At 41.2% G+C, this 23,596-nt stretch overlaps 3 protein-coding genes across 5 annotated transcripts; 1 reads left to right on the forward strand and 2 right to left on the reverse strand.

Moving 5' to 3' along the window:
* Positions 1-2,624: 2,624 nt before the first annotated feature.
* On the reverse strand, positions 2,625-15,436 carry LOC310868791 (sialin). Of its 3 annotated transcripts, none has more exons than XM_083779260.1 (11): positions 15,261-15,436; positions 12,505-12,670; positions 11,664-11,881; positions 11,284-11,517; positions 9,922-10,096; positions 9,173-9,291; positions 8,565-8,726; positions 8,140-8,272; positions 6,177-6,324; positions 5,913-6,003; positions 2,625-5,619 (listed from the first exon to the last, which is right to left on the reverse strand). In XM_083779260.1, the coding sequence occupies exons 2-11, from the start codon at positions 12,587-12,589 to the stop codon at positions 5,443-5,445; spliced, it is 1,542 nt and encodes a 513-aa protein (XP_083635386.1). In that variant the 5' UTR covers positions 12,590-12,670; positions 15,261-15,436; the 3' UTR covers positions 2,625-5,442. The 3 variants fall into 3 exon arrangements, with proteins under 3 accessions (XP_083635386.1, XP_083635387.1, XP_083635385.1); XM_083779261.1 differs by having other exon boundaries at positions 9,173-9,243; positions 11,269-11,517; XM_083779259.1 differs by having other exon boundaries at positions 11,269-11,517.
* A 438-nt stretch (positions 15,437-15,874) lies between these two features.
* On the forward strand, positions 15,875-17,925 carry mycbp (MYC binding protein). Its single transcript, XM_083778208.1, has 5 exons — positions 15,875-16,016; positions 16,215-16,287; positions 16,509-16,557; positions 17,418-17,547; positions 17,651-17,925. The coding sequence occupies exons 1-5, from the start codon at positions 16,002-16,004 to the stop codon at positions 17,693-17,695; spliced, it is 312 nt and encodes a 103-aa protein (XP_083634334.1). The 5' UTR covers positions 15,875-16,001; the 3' UTR covers positions 17,696-17,925.
* Positions 17,926-18,797: 872 nt separating this feature from the next.
* Positions 18,798-20,255, reverse strand: gja9b (gap junction protein alpha 9b; the record flags this gene model as incomplete). The annotated part of the gene is made up of 1 exon (XM_083778137.1): positions 18,798-20,255. The coding sequence occupies exon 1, from the start codon at positions 20,247-20,249 to the stop codon at positions 18,798-18,800; it is 1,452 nt and encodes a 483-aa protein (XP_083634263.1). The 5' UTR covers positions 20,250-20,255.
* Between the last annotated feature and the right edge of the window lie 3,341 nt (positions 20,256-23,596).

Raw genomic sequence — 23,596 nt, forward strand, 5'->3', positions numbered from 1 at the left:
AGTTTGACATGTCACATGCTACTTAAAGCAAAAGGAAAGTTTGACATTTTTGCCTGCTATAGGATGTTAATGGTAGGGTCACAAGAAACCCCTATAAAAAATTGCCCAATACCGACAGCCGGTCAGCAAGTGGATTCATGAATATATGTATATAGACAATATTTTAGGCCAATAAAATCTATTTATCTATCTATAAATGCACCGACAAATGTCTGTCAGTCATTCTGTCTGTCTGTCCTTCTGTTTGTAGCCTACACTTCCTTATATTAACCTGACTCCGCCAGATGGGGCAGTAGAGAGTACTCACTACTGCCCCATCTGGCGAACATCATTTGCTGTTCATATATTCAGAACAGGTAAGGACTAGTTTTAATAATACCTTAATAGTATTGTACCTTAAAATAGTATTGTACCTTAATTGTATTGTACCTTAGTAGTACAAGAAAAAAAAGAAAAAGAAAAGATGGGAATATAGACAGCCTAGAAATGATGACTGACAGTCCACACCCATTACACCAGAGGGAGGGAGTTCAACAAACCATGTGCAACCCAAATTCGGAACAAACAAGGGACTCAATTCTCATTTTGGTGGCATAGGAGCGAAAGGAATTTTGTCCCTTGTTTGTGCTGAATCTGGGTTGCACATGGTTTGTTGCACTCCCTCTGGTGTTGTGGTTGTGGACTTTGTGAAGTATTTAGACAGGTACATGGGTATCTTGGTGGTGTATCAAATTTTGTGGACCATGAGACCCATTGCAAGATGCTGTACTCTGTCGTCAACCCTAAGCCATTCCAGCCTGTCAAAGTGGGCAGGGGTGAGGTGGGTTCGGGGAGTGAGGCCAAGTAGGAGCCTGACCAGTTTGTTTAGGGAAGTCTGGAGCCTTGTTTTAAGGGCCCAATTTGAGGTGCATGCATAGTCGAAGAAACAAGGGCTCCTGTTAGGGGCAGGGTCTTCAAGGTGTTTTTGTTGACCAGTGAGGAGATCCTGTAAACGTGAAGGAATCTTGTTCTTTGCTCTTTGGTTGACTTTTTTGATTACGTTGGTGGCCATTTTATCTTCGGAAAGATGGAACCTTCATCTTTTCGTGTGATAATATTGTCACCCACTTGTCAAGCCATCTGCCTTGCTGACATTACTATTTGATCCAAAGAGAATGGATTCAGTTTTTCCCATGGTGTAAAGATCAAAGTCAAAGTCGTACGATTTGTCACACACGTTACCGCACTGAAATGTGTTCTCTCATTTGATTAGTTGATTTGACCCCCCAATCCAACCCTTTGATGCTGAGTGCCAAGCAGGGACGCATTGGATCCCATTTTTCTAGTCTTTGGTATGACCCGGCCGGGGATCGAACCCCGACCTCCCAGTTTCAGGGCGGACACTGTAACCACAAGGTCTGGTTGAAGATAGTTTGTTATCAGGTGCAGATTCTACCGAGTTCAGAGCTCATGAGGGCCTTTTCAACCTGCAGTTTGTTCCTGTCCGAAACCAGCAGTGCTGAGTCATCTGCGAACAGGAACAAGTTGCAGTCACAAGCTGATGTCATGTCGCTTACATATATTAGGAATAGTAAAGGCCCTACTATGCTTCCTTGTGGAATGCCACAGCTCACTGGGAGGGGGGGGGGGACAGGACAGGGACAGTGTTCCGTTCACCTCCACCATCTGTTCTCAACCCCCCTCCCCTCCAATTGCTTTTAGCTTGTTTGTATGGAGTGGTTCATGGTGTCAAAAGGCTTTTGGAGGTCCAGCATGACCATGCCGCAGTATTTGCCAGCATCCACCTCGTGTTTGATGTGGTCGCTCAAATAGAGGAGGCATGTGTCAGTGGAGTGGGATGTTCTGAAGCCAGATTGGAACTCATACATTAATTTATTTAATCCCTTGACTCCTTCAAAACTGCTCTCAAAGGGCACCAATTCGAAACTGGCCCCCGTAAAATCTGAATCCATCACTGTTTCTTTTCCGTTTACCTCCACTATGGTGATTTCCTGTTTTGACTATATAGTTGTAAGTTGTGTATATTCGTACGTCTCTAAATGTTTTGATGAATTGAAAATGGTGGGCCCTATTGTAAACAAGTCAAGTGTAATGCTTTATGGTGTCGTCCACTGTCCACTCAGTTAACACTTTTTGTATTGAGTTGAAATGTACTGTAATTCTGCAAACTGTTAATAAATCAATCAAAAGTCTGCACTCTGCAGGAAAGCTCAATGGGCCTGTCTGTGCGTGGGTACTCCATCCATGTTTACAGTCTATTAAACCAGGGGCGGCATAGACGAGTTGCACTCGATTCTAGTGAAGTCTGCATATCTGCCGAGGAACGATAACGGAACACTGCGGCATAGATAGACCGCAGACATAAATGACTAGAATCTAGATTCTAGACAGCATCTGCGCAATGAAAAACCAGGCGGAAAGCTGACGCGTTGAGCCCATAACTCTTACTCTATGGGTGAGCCATACATGAACAGTAACAAAAACACCCACACACACGACTGACCCTGGACATGTATATCCGGGTCACTATTGGTTCCACCAGCCTATCAAGAGCTGCCCAATATAACAGTCATCAGCCCATACTAGTCTATGTCATCAGCTAACACTACCTGCTGGCAGCTGGATGCATAAAGTATACATAAACAGCGGACCCCGATGCCCTCTGGTGGCCATTTACGCGTATCCTTTTATGCACAGGGCCCATTGGGTTTTAATGCCACAAACTTTTTTTACGAGCCTTTTCAGAACTTAGTGTTAGTGTACTGTATCTATATTTATAGTATTTAGTTGAATTCTGTTAAGGCCGGAAACCATAACATGTACTGTATCAATATTGATAGTATTTAGTGGAATTCTGTTAAGCCATATTGGGATAATAGTGTGACCAAGTAGAGAAGCAAAACTTTAATGTGGTTTTCTTTGTGTCCTACTGAACACTTTTTACGCATGACACGTTGCAGGGATTTGGAGAGGTGACCAGTGGTATGTTCACATGTCCCCTAAACAATGAAAGCAAAGCATCTCACCCTAGCTGCAGCATTACAAAAGTGCTGGCAACAGAGAACACAGAGATGAGAATTTGGCTCATCTGAACACTTTCCATGTAAGCCTACATGGCCTTTAGAGTCGAGTATTCATGACCACGCACGCACACACACAATAAAAACAACTAGAAAAAGTGCCCCTCAGGGCACAGGTCTCCACCAGGGCAGGTCAGGTTGTGGCCTCCTGATGGTGCTATAATAGGCCAATGTGAAAAGGGTGCCATTTGTTCTTATGCCTTAAATGGCAATTGGATAATTTGAGGCATTTTGTTCCAAAAATGTGTTTTGTAAATATCCACCTGTTGGTGGAGCTATAACAGGCCAATGTGAAAAGGGTGGGATAATTCCTCAGCCTAGTAAGAAAGTGTGTGAAAGAGTTCACGTAAATTGCACGCTGCGTTCATGATTTGAGGTTTTTTGTTCAAAACGGGCCAGTCCTGTAAACTTTGAAAGCCAATTTGTTAGCCAATTAGGATGGAATATGAAATATGGGACAGATCCGCCTTGAACACACGACTATAGAGATACTGTGTAACGATTTGCGGGTATTTGGACAAATCTGGAGGAGTAATAGCAAAAAATGTGTTTTACAAAAGTCGGCCTCCTGGTGGCGCTATAACAGGCCGTTCAGGAAAATTTGGGGCAGAGGTTCATAGTTGGCATCTAGGGAGTGTGTGTGGAACAATGGTGCCGGAGATTAGCTGTAACGGACAAACGGGGACACACACACACACCCCATGCCTTTGGCCTTGTGGAGACAATTATTCATTTTAGTTCCACTTATCTCACTTTAAATTAAGTATAAACTTTTTTTTTTCACAATAAAATAGAAGGCATACAAAATCATTGCATAACAAAATAATTCATAGTGCAATGACAAATTATTGCGTTACTTCCTTCTAAAACATTATACTCACAATGCATTTCGGAAATACATACAGAAAACACCTTTCTTCAAATATCATCCTTCCATAAAGGCAGTGATTACACAAACTTGAGAACTGTGGCACCATGATCACCGTGATAAGAGGACAACTGGAAATGATCCAATATTAGGTAGAACTAATGCTGACATGGGTACGGTCTACATTCGCAGACAGCCAGCTAATAATGTGCGATGGTATCGCTTGCTCAAAATGACATATCATGCAAAGTGTAAGTTTGTACATACACTATGATCAATTATAAGACTGCCATGTTTCAATATAAACAAGAGATTAATTCTTGTCAGACTATCTATTTTCAGAATATGGATGAATAGGGATAAATGGCGTTGGGGTGGCGCAGTTGTAAAGTCCCTGCCCACCATTAAGGGTTAAAATCCACCGTGGTGCATCCGGCTTTGTCGGGGGTCCATGCGAACCCAGTTGACACGTGTTCATGGGAGCGAAGCCGGGCGAGGACTGCACCTGTCAGCAGGGAGTGTTGGGCGGGAAAAGTAGAACGAAGGCTCTACAATCTACATCCTCCCGGTTGGGGCTCCTCACTGGCAGGTGAGTCAGTACTAGTATACACAACAGTGACAACACAGACATGTTGGGAGGCAAGGACATTACAATTTAGATGATCTGTACCAAAAGAAGAGACTGAAAGTTGAAAACTATTTCTGATTGTACCAGCCCTTTTCTTTCTTTCTTCTTTTATTTTTTCAAGATTTGTACTGTTATACAGTATCGGGCAAGTATGTGCAACTACTAGTGCAGAATGCAGCAAAATTGAGCAAGTAATAATATTGCAAATACTATCTTGTTCAAAACCATTTTTGTGTATTGAGAGAGAAAGCTCCTTAAACAACAACACTTTGATGACCAACTGCCTGAGTAGCTGCACATCAGATTTGTTTTTCTTCCATGTACGGTATACCAATGCAAAGCACACCTGGTCAATACAGGTAAACAAATATAATATATTCAGTTTGTTATGTTGACATGTACCGACCAAAAGAATCCTTCCTGGTACGAATTCCATAACTTGCGGATCGGTCGATACCAATACGATATCCGAGACGCTATCTGATACCTGTGTGTAAAATAAATCTGGGAAAAAACAAATGGAACCAAATCCATTTGTACCTTCTCAGAGTTATGGGGGTCCTTGAAATTAAACAAAAATTAAGAACCACTGATCTGATAAATAAAAATGTCATTAATAATATAATTGTTTAAGTGCAGCTACAAGTTAGTAAAATAATAATGCAAATAGTACAGTAAGAGTATAAAACAGTAGTGAAACTACTTATCTGAAGCAATCAAACTATATTATCATCATGTGATAAATGACGTGGTGTCGGATCAGCACAGACTGGCATTTCAGGCAGTATCGGTAGCTTTTCCGATACTGGTATACTATGGGAACAACTACATGTAAACAAATATAATATACAGGTACATATAGTTTGCTATATGTCGACTATATTCACAGTCCTGTTCTTCTTCCTCTCTAGTTCGGCCCTGTCTTCCTCAGTTAGGGCCCACGTCTGGATCTCTCCGCTGCCGAAAATGGTGTAAAAGATGCCACCGAAGGCACTGATTACTGCCGAAACCCAGAACACATTCCTCCAGCCCGCTATTGAGTGCTATAAACAGGAAAGGATATAACAGGGCTGTTTATTATAGGAGAACATTTTAAAATCAGTAATTTTGGCAAGCCATCATACTATTAAGTAGAAATCAGTTGTTAAGGGTGTTGCTTTTCAATGACTGCATGTGTATTGTCCTTTCTGTGTATCTTATTGTCTTACAGTGTATTGTGTTTGGTAAATGAGTGTGAATGCATGTGTGTGTATTTTAGGTCAACACCTCGTGTCTGTATGTTTGGTAGTATAATGAGTATAAGTATACAGTGCAAACTTATATTCAGGCATCTTACGTTTTTGGTCAGGTAGCCTGTAACAATAGGTGCCACCACACCAGGAATAGTCCCAAAAGTATTAGTGATTCCTAGAAGAACACCTGCATACCTGGAAAGTAAAAGTGAGGAAGTTCAGTGATATAATCCATAAGAAATGAATGCTGATAGCAACTGTTAAATCGAGCTGTGGTGACTTGTTATATGTGCTCTTAAGCTATACTGGATAAAAACCTCAGTTATATGTCTACATGTAAAATGTAAATGTTTCTATACGACACCAACCGAGGTGCGATGTCTATTTGGTTCATAAAGACTCCTGCGCCACTGGTTCCTCCGATGGTTGTGCAGAGGGAGAGGAAAGTGACGGCTAGGATAGCACTGCAACCGGCATAAGCCACGGCAACCAGGAAGACCCCAGGCAGTAGGAGACCTGAGCAACGATGGAAACAGATGGAGACATGTAAAAGAGAACATGCACACCACTGCCTTACTCTCTTCTATGGTGCAGAGAATCCAAGTACAGCACACACTGAATCATTGAGTCCTGCACTCAGTGTGTTAGACATAAATAACTTAATTGTCACATCACACACTTACGAGTAAAACAAAGTGGGTGAAATAATTTGTGTGCAAGCTTTCAACACTGCAGTTACAGGAAGTTTTATAATTGGTTAAGAGAGAATAAAGAATGAACAGTCAAATAAATTATACAGAATGCATAAAGTGCTAATATATATATATATATATATATATATATATACACATATATATATAGATGTGCTGCGGTGCGACAGCTTGGCTAACAACACTGCAGAGCTCAAGAACCTGATGTTGGATAGGAATTTGTGGAGGGCAGCGATCCAGGAATCCCGAGTTGGTGTTGGCTAGACCTCACTCTCGCAGCAACTACTATATATATGGGGAGTCAGTGGCAGAGTGACCGGATTCCTAGTTCGAACCCGGGTGTCAATGAGCAAGACTCTGAACCCCTAATTGCTCCCGATGTGCAGGTTGGTGCCTTGCATGGTTTCCTCCGGCAGCGGTGTGTGTGTGTGTGTGTGTGTGTGTGAATGTAATGCACAATCTCTGTAAAGCGCCTTGGATAAAGGCGCTATATTAATGCACCATTTACCTTTTTCTTTTAATATATTGGACAGACATAGGGGGCATGAATGCTACTTGTCCAAGTGGAAAACATATCTAGAATATAAAAAGCAGCAGGTATATAAACAGCATCCAAAATGGTAATATAGTATTCCTGAATGCAGGGTCACTGAACCGGAGGGGAGGTTAGTTATGTTTCAACACTGCTCATCTGACATGAGAATCATCAAACATGCCATAGTTTGTAACTTTTAATATCTTAATTCATAAGATTATAAAATAATCTGTGTGATAGGTTGATACAGGCTAGGCCACGTCTCAACCGCATGTCTGTGTGGCATAATAAAATACAGCAATGTAACAATTTTCAACCTAGTGTCAATAATTCTGGCATGTCATAACAGGCAAAAAAACCCCAACATAAATAGCCAAAATAGCAGATCTGCAAGCTTGTAAAGCTAATTTCACTATTTGTTGTACAATTTGGTATATCATAATACTATAGGACTTAAGTGGTTAAAACAAATGGCTAAAACAGTGTATTCTGCTATGCAGTTACTTTCTAGTTTCTCATTGTTCTACACTTCACATGCTGCCATGTTGCAACAAAGCAGAAAATAAACAGAGGGGAACCAATTCTGCAGTGTAGTCAGACATTCTTTTCCTGTTGCTTTGCACAGGAAAATAATGTCCAAAGTAAAAACATGTGGAAGCGCCTACATTGCCACCAGTAACTTCAATTTGTAGGAACTAGGAAGGTTGCACACAACTATTTCAATCACTCCTGGTGTAAAATTGTGATGTGACCATAAAGTTGAAGTTCAATGAAAACAAACAATAAGCGTAATTGATTTTTTTCAATTCAAATCTTATATTCCATTTAGCCAAGTCTGTTATGGCAGCTATTTGGTCACAATGTTTATCAATCATTACATGCTTATGCAGATGGTAGGTTAAATATAAAATGGTGCATACTGAAAGTGCTGAACCACTTCATGAATTATAAACAAATACATGCACATTGCCACGCACACGCACAACTACTTGCGCATGTGCACACGCACAACTACTTGCGCACACACACGCACAACTACTTGCGCACAACTACAACTACACACACACACAATAAAAGTTCCCTTGCCTGTGAGTGTAAATATTTTGCGTACAGCGGTGACACTAAGCTGCTTTCTGGCTATAAGGCTGTCTGCGGCAAAACCTGAGATTACAGAGAGAAACCAGGCACCCAGGTAAGGCACTGCTGACAGAAAGGCATTCTGAGTGGGAGAGAGAACACATGAGAGAGGAGTAAGATAGAGAGAGCGAGAGAGAGACGAGAGACATAGAAAGAGAGAAACATATTATTCCTCAATCCTCATAGCATCTATTATTATTTTAAAATATCACTAGCATTGTCTGCAACCAAGCATTAAATTAAACACAGCTTTTAATCACGTACATACACAAACCCTTCTGGGAAGAAGGGTAAACACAACTTATAAACTTTGTTTAGAGGGAAATTATCTGTTTGAATTCAGAGGGAGAAATTGTAAAAAATTGTCACATTACCGATTTAAGGTCAAAGTGCAGAACATTGTTCATGTAAGTGGGCAGGGAGGTGAGCAGGGTGTAATACCCCCAGTTGTTGCACATCTGCGCCACAATGATCGCCCACAATGGCACCGACAGCACAATGGGTAACAGCGGCATGGACCAGCCATGACCTGTGCCCTGCAGGTTGTAGATTGGAGTTTGTTCAGTCTTAAAACATTTAGATTTTTAAGATAGTTCTGCTTTATTGATTAGCACACAGGAGAGAGCGGTGCAGAACAAATGGCACAGAATAGACTGCCCATAGATTCGAAGTCCCGTTAGTCCGAACATGCATTAAGGTTGACGAACATGCACTGCTCCCGTGCTTGCGGTTATGTTTAGGTTAGGGTTAGAGATAGGGATAGTAATTTCGGAACAATGAACCTTCTGACTAATGACACGGTACCCAGAATAGCAGGTCTACAACTCACAATGGATCGGGAAGCCATGCGTTGTGTGCTTAAATCAACTATTTTTGGCATGCAAGACCAATGTACAACAAAGCAACAAGCAAATGAAAAACAAGATTATGATTATTTCCTGCTCCAATGTTATGGTGACTGTGAAACTTGTTTCATGGGTACCTGTGGGCCAATAGAGTTGATGATATACTCTCTCTCTTCCTCGCTGATCCGACGGTGGGTGCGAGGGTCATCTGAAACCAGAATAAACCAAAATACAGCCCAGAGACAACCAGCACCTCCTAAAACGAGAGAGAGAGGCCTGTTTAATCATAAACAATGTCTTTGTAATAATCACATAAAAATCCGGAGCGGAGGGTTCATTTAATTAGGAGTGTATAAAAATTGACCATACACAAATGAACAGTTCACATTAGTGTGGAAATAATATTGATTGCTTCAGAAAATTGGCCAGAACGTAATTTTAGGATTAGCAGATCATGTAGATGCAGATGCTGTAGTGTAAATCTATCTATTCATTATCTGGAATGACTAATTGACTGGAATAACTAATAATGGTTGTATTGAGTGCTCATATCATATAGAGTGCAACAGTGGGATCATCTTAAATTACTAGATTTCCATGTGTGTGTGTCACAAGACAGTGTAAGTGGACATGTCGATACATTTTCAAAGTGTTTTGTTTGTCTCTGTGTCTGTCCGTGCGACCAGACATGCTCAAAGATGTGGTGCACGGCCCCCACCGGAGCGCCTTGGAGCAGAAGGCCGGTCCTCGCTCCGAAGCCGCTCTGACCCACTTTCAAACCTGCTCAGCACTCAATTCATAATCCCATCGCTCCGCTCCCGCTCTGCTCACATGCTCTGGTGTGTGTGTGTGTGTGTGTGTGTGTGAGAGAGAGAATTCCCCTCACCACAGATGTAGAAGACATAAGGCCAGCCCAGTGTTTGACAGATATAGGCAGTGATGGGCAGCGCCAAAAAGGCCCCAAAGTTGGCACCTGCACCAGACAGGGTAATGAGGCGGGAACGCTCCAGCGGTGGAGCCCATCGTGCCCACATCGCCATCATGGCTGGGAATGTCACGCCCTGCAGAAACGGCGACAGATAAGACCACATCAAACAGAAAACAATTTTAATGAGGCTCTCTCTGACATGCATGTCATTCAAATCTGTCCAGCAGAGGGTGCAAATCTATGCACAGTGCACACTTTTGTTTCATATATGAACACCATCACACAGGAGAACTGATTGGAATTCTGTTCTCCATTAAAACATCTCACAACTCTGCAGCAGTCACAATTCACAGATTCTTACCCAGTCATTAGTTGACTGAAAGTACCGCAGGTAACTTGTACAATCAAGTAGAAAATCATGCACATCCAATCCAACACATTTTAAATGCTAGGTGCAGGGCAGAAGCAATTAGCAAACAGTGAAAGAACAGAGTTTGCACACTTCCTCAGAGGAAGAGAAGAGCCACTAGGCTCGAAACACTATGCGGTGGTAATAAACCATTTATCTTTTGGTGCATATTCTATATTTCACAACCTGCTAAAGTTGATGCAGTGGTAGCCTAAAGGTTAGAGTAAGAGAAAAGAGCCCGCACACTCATCTGCTCCAAAAGTACACTTTTGGAGCAGATGAGTGTGCAGTCTCTTTTCTCTTTTTCTGATGCTACCTTTGAACACAGCAGCACCTCTACCAAGTGATGTATTCTCTTAGTTTTTCTAAAGGTTAGAGGAGCCAGAGGATTCCCAGTTAAATTCCCAGGACAGGAAAAATCGGGAAGGGAAAGGGAATGGCCACCACTCACCCCTATCACACACTGAAGTAGCCTGGAAACCAGACAAATCTGACTATGGGGGGGGGAAATGCCCTGGGCAGATTGGTCTGACACTCCTCAATTTGAATTACATTTCACTCACCCCATTAGTAATGGGTGACCAATCAGACTCTTTGCTGTGTAGCCGCCCCTCGTAAATAAATCTTCCACATCGAAGTTCCAGACAAATATCTACGCAGTGATATCTACGCAGTTATATTAGTCTGGCCATGCCAGGCTACCGCTGAAGTGCCCTGGAGCATGGCACTGAACCCCCAACTGCTCCAGTCAAGTTGCTCAGTGGCCAACACAGTATAAGACTGGGTTTTTTCTGATCAGCTCCCAGGTTTTAATGTGTCTGTCTATGTGCAGCAATGGCTCAAAATGAGCATTTGTGCTCAGAGATACTACCCTGGGTAAATAAAGAAAAAAATACATCCGTTTTTCTTACCTCCCCAAACCCCTCCAGGGCTCTTAGGGCAAAGAGCCAGTAGGACCCCCACTGGGCGGCCAGTGGGGTAAGGATGGTGAGGACAGCAGTGCCCAGCACTCCTCCCCCCAGGAAGATGCTGCCCCCATAATGACCCGATAGGTAGCCCCCTGGTATCTGGGTGCACAGGTATCCAAAGAAGAATGCTCCCAGCAGCCAGCCCTGGGTCTCAGTGTCCCAAGAGTACTGGGGAACCTGAGAGAAAGCAGGAGATGCTTAAGAGAGTAACCATGAAAGTAATGAGTTGCATTTGCTCCTCATCGGGAAATAGAAATATGAAAAGGATGAGGGAGAAAATAAGAAGAGAAACAGAGGGGGAACAGCAGCAGTAACAATCATACCCCATCTGGCTGGTCTGGGGTCTGGGAGCTGTTCCTATCATGTGGAGGTAGGGGACACTCATGGACTATTGAGCCGTTCGTGGCTGGCTCCGATTCAGTGGCGTTGACCATGGCTACCATGGCCACGCTGAGGTTGACGCGGAGACCGTAGACGACGGAAAACCCAAAGAACATCATTAGAGCCAGGCTGAGCCGAGCTGAGCCGCACTGGGGAGGGACTGTACAGGGTACATATCATGTGGTTAACGACGTCATCATGAGTACGTTGATTTAAAAAAAAAGATGAATGACTGAATATAGTACATAAAGGAGAATGAGCTAAGTTGCCTGAATAATTGACAGTATTGGATATCGGGCAAAAGAAAAAGACTGCTTTTGATCTTGTGCAGTTACACAGCTCTATGTTCATAAAACTCAATTACCACTCACTTAATAATAATTAAAACAAATGGTTGTATCTGGTTAAATATAGCCATCTCTAAACATTACGCAATAGCGTAATGTGCAATTACAGTGCCAAGGAGACCATAAGGTTAATCGAGAGAAGGAAGACGTATCTGGACACTAAAAATGTGGATGAGTACAAGCCTACAATAATTGAAAGCACACATGGGGAGACCCCCACAAGGTAAGTCTTGTCATTTCTCAAAGATCTTTTCCAAATATAATCAAAGTACAGTACAGAGCAGTGAGAACAGTACACTACAATACAGAGCACAGTACAGTACAGTAACTATAACAACAAATGTATAGTTGCACCGCTCAGTTCACACAGGTGTGATTTTTAAATATGATTTAAATGATTCATTTCATGGAAGAATACATTAGCTTAAAAACACACCTGCAACAGTCTCAATGAGGGGCTCAGTATCTTCACTCTGTCCCAAATGGGCGGAGGTGGTGGAGCACTGATCCGGTGGTGCCATGTCAGTTGGTCAGGAAGGAACGCAATGCAAGACTGGAGCATGGATGGAAGTCAACAAGCTACCCAGTCAGTCCATTGATCTCTGTCCAAGATAGAAATAGAAATATATCTTTATAAATAATATGTAACCTATATAATATATATCAAGAAAATAGACACTGAATCCCTAATTACTTCCGATGAGCAGGTTGGTGCATTGCATGGTTTCCTCCGCCATCTGTGTATGAATGTGTGTGTGTGTGTGTGTGTGTGTGTGTGTGTGTGTGTGTGTGTGTGTGTGTGAGTGAATGTAATGCACAATCATAAAGCACCTTGGATTAAAGCACTATATAAATGCACAGCATGTGTCAGGGCCAGGGGAAAGTATGTCACAAGAGATTGGATGACTTAGATCATGTGGATGGAGGATACTGCAATACTGTAATATCAAAACCGCATAATCAGTGAATCTGAGAAAATGTTTAAATAGGCTATTGTTACTACAGCGGCAATAAGGCCTCCATATATGGTCACGCCTCGTGACACGTCACGCCACCATACGACACCGACCTCATCAAACCTTGGATATCCATACATGGATAAGACTGGATCATCACCTAGATCTGCATAGCTGGCCAGCAACTCTACATCTGACCTCAAACCTCAAACCCTTTCTCCATATATGGAGCTGACCTGTTCTGATATTCCATATGTTGATCCTTCCCTACCCGTCCTTCCTCTTCGATGTCTCCCTTTTGACTGATACCTGTCCATTCAAACTCTAGACAGGCCTTCCGCAAAGTTATTAGTAGAGTTCTCAACAGGCCCGGCACTACCTGGGCCCTCATCAAACCCTGTACACTCAAGACACTGCCCCTGCTGCCAACCTTAGATCTCCATATATATGGAGCTGACCTGTTCTGACATTCCATATGTTGATCTGACCTCATCAAACCCTGTACACTCAAGACACTGCCCCCGCTGCCACCCTTAGATCTTCATATATGGACCTGACCTGTTCTGACACATTTTGTAGGCACATTATTATTGATATAAACTTAAGAAACCTCTATTCATTATTTGTGAAAACATGATTATGCCTGAGTTTTATCATCCTGACATGGATGGGACAAGGATCCTCTTGAGCTGCTTTAGAGAACCAGCTCATGGCTTTAGCTGAGGTATTCCAAGTATCTGTGTAGAATCACAATGTGTTGGTTTGTCTGCAAATTCTAGGATTAGCTGAGCATACCGGATCATAGCCATGATCTTATTAACCACATGAACCCTACCATCCATATTCTGGAAACTAGGGCAGCCTGGGATCCGTTTGGATTTTAACAATTCCGGTTGGTTTCCTTGGTTACTTGACGGGTTTCCGGACGCTTATAGGTTTGTAACTCTGAGAGTGTGCAAATGTTGTACACTGTTTTATTTGTACACTCTCAGAGTTATGGTGGTCCTTGAAATTAAAAAAAAAGTGTGAGAACCACTGACAGTGTAATAAACCGGTTGTGGAAAGTAATGGTTCCAAATGTAATGGAAACGATTCTGGGTTCGTTCCTCTTATTCCTCCGATTCCGGATCTCCGGAACATAAATTATTTCCCTGTTCAGACACTGTGGATTTAAAATCCAAGTTCACTATTCTTTGCACTGTCTTGTCCTGTTTTGCACTTGTCCTAATGTTGTTGTAACTGCACTCTGCTGTCCCACCAAACCAAATTCCTAACATGTTTACATGTCATGGCAATAAAGTCTTCTGATTCTGAAGTTAGTTGGTCTTGTACAGTACAGTACAGTACGAGAGAAGTACAGTATAGTACACCACTCAGTTCACACAGGTGTGATTTCTTTCTACTAAGTCTGTGTCTCATAGAAGGGCCGTGGCAGTTCAGAAACCCGTCCACCAGTAAAATCATCGTTTCTATTGTTCTATTAACTTGGATTCCCCATGATCACTGGTCACTGCGGTGGACGATTTTCTGAAACCTGTTGAAAAGTGGTCCTTTAATAAGGGGAACTCTGACCAGAGCTAGGGGAAGTCAAACAAAATGACTCAAGCTTTTTCTATGTCTCTCTCTCTCTTTTTTAATGCAATTGTCTCTTTAAAAAAAAATGTGACAGAGAGCAGCAAACAATGCTTTCGTGATGTTTCATCCCACACTTTAAACTAAAGTGTGTTTTCACAGGGTACCACCAAACTACCAGCTGGAAGATCTCTTCCATGAATACATAGAACAGATAACAAAATAATTTAAAGTGGAAATAGACATTTTATAGCAAGCCTATTAAGTCACCACAACAAACCACATTTCAGGTATGCGGCATAAAAGACTAGCATTATAGTCATTGATTGATTTATTAACAGTTTGCAGAATTACAGTACATTTCAAGTACAACTCAATACAAAAATGATCAATGGTCAATGATCTCTATTGAGGCCATTTCACAGTTCCTGATTTAGCCCTAGAATGGCTCTTGTTACATACAGTTGGTAACAACAGAGACATTCTATCTCTTATTATGCTATAAAACATTTGACTTAAACTGAGGACACTGTGATAACAGCTGTCCTCTGGTTCTGGAAAAGCTAAACCCATAGGTTTCAGTAGCTCTGGTCCATGATAGCTCTAATGAGCTTTAGTGGGTCTGGTACAGACGAACATATTTTATATTTTTGCTAAAGCTTACCGTATGTATTTTCTCAGTTTAAGCATGTGGGTTCCGGCATGATGCTGGTCGTTTTGCCCCTTTAATAAACGTCAAGTGAAAAACCTTCCCAGAATCTCGTCTTTAAGTTTATATCCATGGCATTGGCATATGCTAGCGCCGACAGAAAAAGGACTGTCTGCTCTAGTGTCTGCTGCCTAAGCTATTCTCACAATAAGGAAAAACAACACATGAGTCACGTGAGTGAAACGTTGTTTCGTAAGTGTAGATCTATAGATTACACCGACGGACTCTTTCCACTTTGCACGGATCGTGTTCGTACTTCGTTCCCCATGTAGTACAAATCAGTAGTATGTTGAGTGACGTTCTAGCTGCTAGAATGCTTGCTAGAAAGCATGTGATCATTTGGCTCCGCCTCCCCCTTCCTCAAAGTTTTAGCAATATCTTTATGGGACTGTGTCTGTTTTAGTCAGTCTCTATGCTGTTGGGTTTTTTAGTCCATTAAATGTGTCAAAAACATTTGTGGAAATAAACGATTTACTTATAATTGATAAGCACATATGGTGTTTTAATGCATTGCATCAACAGAAACAATATTTCTCCTCCTCTGTTTTCATCTTGTTGCTATAGCAACGACCCCACGCGAGGCGGTGCAGACGCATAGAACAGCCTTGCAGAGTCGCTCGGTTCTTGATTTGGCGTCGGTAGTTAACTACACTTTACGTTGCTGACTATTTAGCTCTTTGTAAAGTCGCATTTATTATGGCGCATTACAGGGTAAGTAACCATTCCGAAACATGTCTTTCAGATCTTATTAATATTTACATTTGTACTGTGAGTGCCGGCCCGTAGGCCTAATTTCATAGGGTAAAGTAGGTTCTTGTTTTACAATTTACAATGTTTCTACTTGCCAACCCATTTGCAGCACAAAGCTGTCAGCAATTAACGCCTATAATGAACCATACTTTGTTCCAGGCCGCAGATTCTAAACGTGAACAATTTAGAAGGTACCTTGAAAAATCCGGGGTCATTGACAGTCTCACCAATGGTATGTATTGTATTAAAAAAAAAAAATGAGTTGATGCATCCATGCATTATTAGCTCTGGTCCATAGCACTAATGCTTGATTCTACCTAGCTCTGAATGGTCCATAGCCCTAATGCTTGATTCAGGGCAGAATCAAGCATTAGGGCTATGGACCAGAGCTAGTGCATGATTTATCATCATATCATAATCAATTATCATCACATTTGTTTTCTTTTTTTGCAGTACTAGTGACCCTTTATGAAGAGACAGACAAACCGAATAATGCTCTGGAGTATCCTTAATTTCTAAGTTGTATTACACAAATTCCATTGGCAAGTATATCTAAAATCATATTTATTTTATAATCTATGGCTCGAAAGTCAGAAATAGTTTGTGGGCTTCTGTGGGTCCAACATTTTCTTAGCTGGGATCAGATGGGCTAGGTCAATCTGTGGGTTAGGAGCACCCACATTTTGGAGATAAGATAGAGTAGCTATCTGTTGACATTAGCAACATTAGAATGGCAACATGAGCCAAGCAATGAAAGCAGATGGTTTGCTAAATGTTCACTTTATGAGTAATTTTTTCTTACCAGGTATAAGTTTTGTTCTCTCTTCACTCTATTTACGTTACTATTTCCTTAAGCACGTAAGTGATTTGGTTTCGACTCAACACTTGTTATTTTTCAGTGCACTAATTCTTTCCCTTTTTTAGCTTTTAATGTAATGCTATCATATAGATAAACTGTCTGTTGTCAGCAGTCCAACAAATGACAACAAGTGTCAGTTAACAGTAATATACATTGAGTTGGGTTATAACAATCATGGATCGATATTTCATATTTGTGGGACATTCTGGAAAAGACTTCTGGCCTGGAGAAAATTAATCTTTTTCCAAATGTATACATCCTTGCTTTCCATACTGTCAGACTAGACACTGATGAATGTGCTGCTATATTAGATACTGTATGGCCCCTGTTTTTCAACCACCTTACAATACCACAAATTATAAAAATGTTAACATGGGTGGGCGGCCGGCTCCAATCACAATTGAACTGGGGAAGTCAGTGCCAACAGCAATGACCCATTGAGTTATATCACTGCAGATAAAGAACAAAATGTACAGAGAATGGGTTGACCTTCACTCACACAGTTTCGTAAAGCTTCACCTTGGAGCGGGAGGTCCAGGGCCAGCTGATGCGGAGGCACTCCGCTTAGAACTGGCTGAGCTACAACAGAAGTGTGACATGCTGGTAGAGGAGAACAAAGGGCTAAGAAATAAGGTGACAGATTCATAATTCTTCATTAAGTAAAAAATTATGAAAGAAAGTACAATGGCTCAATTTTACTGTTGCAAAAACTTATGATTGACTGTTTTCTCCCTAGCTTTTGCAGTATGAACCCATGCCTGAAGAGGGAGCTGAAGAATAGAGGATCAATGGCCTCAGTCATACATTAAAAAAAACACACAAAACAAGTTTTATCCAATGATGTACAGTGACTCACTGCAGATTATACTATTACTACTTTCCAATAATAAAATAATTTCCTTGCCACATGTAATCGTGAGTTGTTTTATGAGCAAAACTCATTAAATAACTTACAAGATTGATATCAACTGTGTAGATTGATGGAGTAAAAAAAGCACATTTTCATATAAAGGCAACACATCACAAATTAACAAACAGATCAACCTGATAGGGAAACTAAGATTTGATCAGAATCAGAACACGATGAACTGACATTTTCAGTCTAGTTTCAATTCCATTTCTCAATTTAAGTATCTAACCATCAGCAACGCCAAAGATTTGGATACTCATAGGTTTGAATGACAGTTTTCTGAGCAGTTAAATAAATATGTTTTGTTTTATATTGTACTGTTTTTGTTGAATTGCTTGTGTGAAATTGTACACTTCCACAATTGAAATAAAATGACAGTAGTAGGGATCACAGGAAGAGAGTTTAAAACTGTTGCCATAGGAAACTATAGTGATGGTGAAACATTTGCCTTTCAGTGGGGGCCGGATTCAAAGAATAGTATTGATGTGTATACTAGAGCATCAAGTTATGTAACAGCCAATTGCTGCCTAGAGCTGATTCGCAGTTACATGGATTTTTATGGTTCAGACAATCCATTACTCTCGTACTATTTTATTTTTACTGACTAGGTGCATACAGAGGTCAGCTTGATCTCCGTAATAAAATCTATACATCTCTGTAACAAACTTTGAAACAAGATACAGCAGGCCTAGGCCTGTGGCAGTCATAATGTGGTTTAAGCACAAGCAACGTAGATTAACATACATCTAATAAAATATGTTTAATAACTGGATGTGAGAAGTATAGCATAGTGTGTGTGTGTGTGTGTAGTACATTCAAACATCCAATGTTAACAGAACTAGTGTCCAAATAAAACATAATAGCCTACCGGTATCATGAGGAATGTATAGTACAGCAAAAAGACTAGTCTATATAGTATCCAAACAGACATTTCAGAGTTTCTGGTGTCATGATAACACAAGTTATTTAATGTTTAGATCTGCAGGTCATTTCGCCTGCTGCTGGCGCTGCTCGCAAGCGATATTCTACGGTTGTGAGAGGAGGCTATGGGACTGTTACTCTCACAACTGTGTCGAGACACAGAGCTCAGCTCTCCTGCCGAGTCTGGACTCTGTGGTCTGCTCAGTCTTTTGAGATCCATTTTAGAGAGCGTCCTCGTTCGGGTAGCCCCATAGATGCTTCGAGGCCTCATGTTTATATTCCCAGTGTAGGAGTCCCCACTGTCTGAACTGTTGCTCTCCATCACTGTTGAGCATTGCCATGTTGGACTGACCCTCCGTGACTTCCTTGTGATACCTGTCCGATCTGGGCCTGGGGAGGTGCCCACTGCAGGGAGCGTGGGACAATCCTTGTCGCCACACTCCAGGTCACTGTGATGGGTGAGCGACTGCGTGAGGTCCTCTGGCTTTTCGTGCTTATCCACTGGAGGTGGAGACCGTGTCTCACTGCTGGTGTTATTGGAGTTGCTGTTGTGCTCAGCAGAGCTCAGAACGACCTCCTTGCTGTCTTTGTGGTCGTCTGAGCTCGGCTTGGCACTAAGGTCCCCCTGAATCGGAACAAAGGCAGAGGAAGCGTTTAGTAGAGGGAAAGTAGGGCCATTGCCTTGCTTTTCCATCAGCAAAGTATATCCACTTGGCGCTGAGGGAATAGTAGCCTCAGAGGGAATCATGGAAACATGTTCTTCCTTGAGGTTGCCCCTTTTGACCTCCTTGACCTTTTTGTAGCTCAAGTGTACAATCTCAAGCAGGCTGAGGAAGAGAGAGATGCAGGCAATCACCTGCATAAACATCATGAAGACTGATTTCTCTGTGGGCCTGGAGACATAACAATCTACGACATTGGGGCATGGTTCCCTGTCACACTTATAAAGAGGATCCAGGTGTAGTCCGTAGAGGATAAACTGGCCCATCATGAAGGCTAACTCCACCACTGAGCGAGTCGCAATGTGAGCCACATAGGTTTGCAATAGAGACCCCCTCAGTGGTGCCTTGTTGAGCTTGCCCTGATCCATCTGTCTCAACTCGCGCTCAATGCGCCTCCGTTTCTCCACCAGCTCCACATCCACTGATTCCAGTTCCCGACGCAGGCCCACTTTCTTACAATGGCGCTCCTTTTCAAGGGCCCGAAGCTGGTAGATGGCATGACCCATGTACACCAGTGAGGGAGATGACACAAAGATGACCTGTAGAACCCAGTAGCGGATGAGGGAGATAGGGAAGGCTTGGTCGTAGCACACATTGCGGCAACCAGGCTGCTCAGTGTTGCAGATGAAGTCAGACTGCTCGTCGTTCCAAACATCCTCTGCTGCGACTCCCAGCACCAACATCCGGAAGATGAAAAGGACAGTGAGCCAAATCTTGCCAATTATGGTGGAGTGGATGTGCACCTCCTCTAAGATCCCACCCAGGAAGTTCCAGTCTCCCATTTTCAAGCGGGTATTGCTGTAGAACAATGTAAATTATACAAGAAAATGTTAATTATATAATTGCAAAATTGGACAAAGCCTTTATAACACAGAACTGAACATCGGATCAGAAAACCAACATTATTTATCTTGAAATAATGATTTTGCTGAGAGAGTATTGAGTCTGGTTACATCACAAAACAATTTAAAGTGAAATATAATGCCTTTCATAGACAAAATAGGAAAAAAGGAGAGGGGACTAACACATTATCCCAGGCAGATTTTTTTTTTTTTATATTTCTGTATTTTATTGACCTGGACAAAGCAATGAAAGAAAGCAAAACCTTATACCATTATCTAATATCAGCATCTCATCGCAATGTTATCTGCTAATCAATGAATATTGGCAACCATTAGATGTGAGCTGTAATCATTACAAAATAGTCTAATGGACATAATGGTAGCCCATGATGTAATAATTCTTGACTTGTTTAGCATTGATACTAGAGGACAGGAAAAGGACATCTTATACTGTAACTGACAGCTTTGGCCTAATTGCAGCACCTACTCCAAAAACGGATTTAACAATTAAAAAAAGAATTAAACTTACCTTTCATTTTGGATATGAATGGTAATGGTCAAGACATGTTGCAACAAAATCTGCCACTGAATACAATCTTATGAGCATTGTTAATGCTGTAATTATCTTCTTAGAACGCTAAAAACAGAAACAATTCTAATGTTCTCTGTGATTCCAGGCTCCACTGCTGGTGCAAACTAGAAAAAAATGATCCCTGTTGGCTGTAGTTGTACACAATTTATAGGCTGCACAGAGAAATCAATGCTGTGTTCTGTTGCCAATTGCCATGTACCTTGGAGCTCTGCGGATGCTCGGGCGCCGGAGGTGGCTCTTTCGAGTCATTGGCGCGAAACGTGCCGCCAAATATTCCATGCCCTCTGTGGTGTGGTGGGAAGGTAGCTACTGGTGGGTTCCTGCAGTTGGATAGATTCCATTTAATGAAATACTTAAAAAAAAAAAGTACATCATGACATGACTCAATAATATTTGAGAAACAAATTAGCTAATAGATTATTAAATGGCACTTCCCCACTGTTCCTAATAGTCAGGATATGTTAGATGCGGAGGACAATTTTGTGCAAATCCCATTAACCCATTAAGACCTGAGGCAGATTCTACAAAATAATGCCTTGTTTGATTCAGTATTTAGATATTTGATATTGTAACTTTTTTTAAGTTGCTTGATTCAGTATTTTTGATACTTTTTTTATATTTGATATTGTAACTTAAATTACCTTTTTCATTTATAAAATGTTGTTATTGTATTTTATTTTCTTCATTTCCCCCAAAAAATAATTACAAATAATTAAAAGATAAATAAAAATAAAGTAATTGATAAAACACATGGTCCCTTCACATATTAGAAGGACAATAATACCAGTAGTCACCAGAACAAATGACAGGTGTTTATGTTGGAGTTTGAAGTTATAACGGGTTTGTATAGAAAGGATAAAATTATATAAAATATTGAAATACTTAATGAACAAAAGCCTGAGTCAAAACTATGCCAAACATGTGTGGAAGTGAAATATTCCTATGACTTGTCAGCATTACCTCTGTTATATAACAACATGTTTATATCTAAGTACTGTATATAGTAGTATATCTAATGTTTATATATAAGTACCAATGATGACAAGTAATTGTGTCTCTGCTTGTGCTTGAAGTGCAGTCAGACAACAGGGGCATCTTCATTGTTTATCTTTGGTGTGGTTGTATTTAATCTCACACCTATGTTCCTGTATTTTAAAAAGCGTGTAGCAAGATTTGTCACCCAGGGTCATGACACCAGACAGGGTTGAAGTTCAATTTGTGAACCTCACAAATCGGAATAGACTTCAGGATTAGGCATAATAGCATTCCTCTCACTGTGTTAGCAAATCTATTTCAAAGTTAGACAATACGCTAGAAATACAGTGCAGGAAAACAATAAAAACATTATTATTTGTATTATTTCTTACCTTGAGGTAATGTCAGGTTGCAAAGCCAATGCTAATGTTATATACTTTTAGCATAATCTTGATTTCCCTTCATAAGTGAAATAACACGACCCATTACTGTCATACCATGTTTCCATAGAGTAATTTCTGTCTTTGATGCAGCTGTCATATAACCACAACAAAGGCTGGGAGACCACCCACCACTTATGTCCATCCAGTACATTCAGCCACTATATTCCTGCATAATATTCCTGCATAAGACCAGTCAATGTGAATCACTAGCAGATAGTCAATCCGTTTCCCATATATTTTAAAACGTGCTTCTGTCCACCACTTACCATAATGTAGCTAGAGACTCGAGTGCTTGTATTATACACATCAAATCCCCAATGGACATTTAAATATATATATATATATTTTAGTAATTTGATTTAATAATGAATACAATTTGGTTACCAATTTCATCCAAAGCACTGTGTAGTATTATCAATGCATGGGGGGGGGGGGGGGGGGGCTAGAATGAATCAAACCTGGCAGGTGACAGTGGAAATGGTACCTGAGTTTTCCATTATGTTGGTTTACTCATCACACAGTGACTTGATAGCTTAACCACTCGTTCTCGAACTTTCGTGTGCCAAGGACCCTCCAAATACCGGTATATTTGGCCATGGAACCCCATCTGAAAATGTTTTGTGCCAAGGACCCCCAGAAGAGAAGATTTATGTAAAAAAAAAAAAAAAGTATATATATTTAAAAACTTTTCATTTTCAATATTTTTCCTAACATTTTCTAAAATAGAATAGACAAAGTATAAATGGATAAAGTGGTTCAACTGATTGTGATTCTATATTAACTACTTTTGCTGGGGACCCTCTGGAATCCTCGGACCCCACTCTGAGAAGTGAACCACTGACTTTTTTTTTAGGTCTTCCGACGTGTTCTAGATATGCTAATGCAACTCACAATGAACTACCACGTTGTCATTCCAGTTTTTGATCATTGCATGGTTTTCAATACCACGGTCGATAGGGCATGCCCGATTGAGTACATGGTTGATTTACTGTGAATCTAATCAAGTCATTCCTCCCAGCTACTCTGCTTTGTATTCCATTAACAGGAAATCAATTGCATGGCTTGCAAACTCTTTAGGTTGGTTTTCTGAAGGCATGCACTCTGCTACTCTACAACCAGCTACCCTTCAGCAAGGTAGGCACTAAATCCCCACCTGCTCCATTGTCATTGCTCAATGGCCAACAGTATGTATTACATTTAGAATAGAAAAGTAGTCTGCACAATAGACAGGTGCTGCCTCTTAATGGAAGCACGATCCAGTGTGCGATTATTTAACA

This window comes from Protomyctophum parallelum, assembly GCF_964188405.1.
Source record: "Protomyctophum parallelum genome assembly, chromosome: 1".
NCBI classification, from domain to species: domain Eukaryota; kingdom Metazoa; phylum Chordata; class Actinopteri; order Myctophiformes; family Myctophidae; genus Protomyctophum; species Protomyctophum parallelum.

What these genes read in the sequence shown, in the direction of transcription:
- mycbp (XM_083778208.1), top strand. An exon ending in CATTGACAGTCTCACCAATG is followed by an intron (nt 16,288 to 16,508) that starts GTATGTATTGTA and finishes CTTTTTTTGCAG; the next exon opens with TACTAGTGACCCTTTATGAA. An exon ending in ACAAAGGGCTAAGAAATAAG is followed by an intron (nt 17,548 to 17,650) that starts GTGACAGATTCA and finishes TTTTCTCCCTAG; the next exon opens with CTTTTGCAGTATGAACCCAT.
- LOC310868791 (XM_083779259.1), bottom strand. Translation starts at nt 12,589, where the DNA reads ATGGCACCACCGGATCAGTGCTCCACCACCTCCGCCCATTTGGGACAG. An exon ending in CCTCATTGAGACTGTTGCAG is followed by an intron (nt 11,882 to 12,504) that starts GTGTGTTTTTAA and finishes TACCCTGTACAG; the next exon opens with TCCCTCCCCAGTGCGGCTCA. An exon ending in TCAACTCTATTGGCCCACAG is followed by an intron (nt 8,727 to 9,172) that starts GTACCCATGAAA and finishes TACAACCTGCAG; the next exon opens with GGCACAGGTCATGGCTGGTC.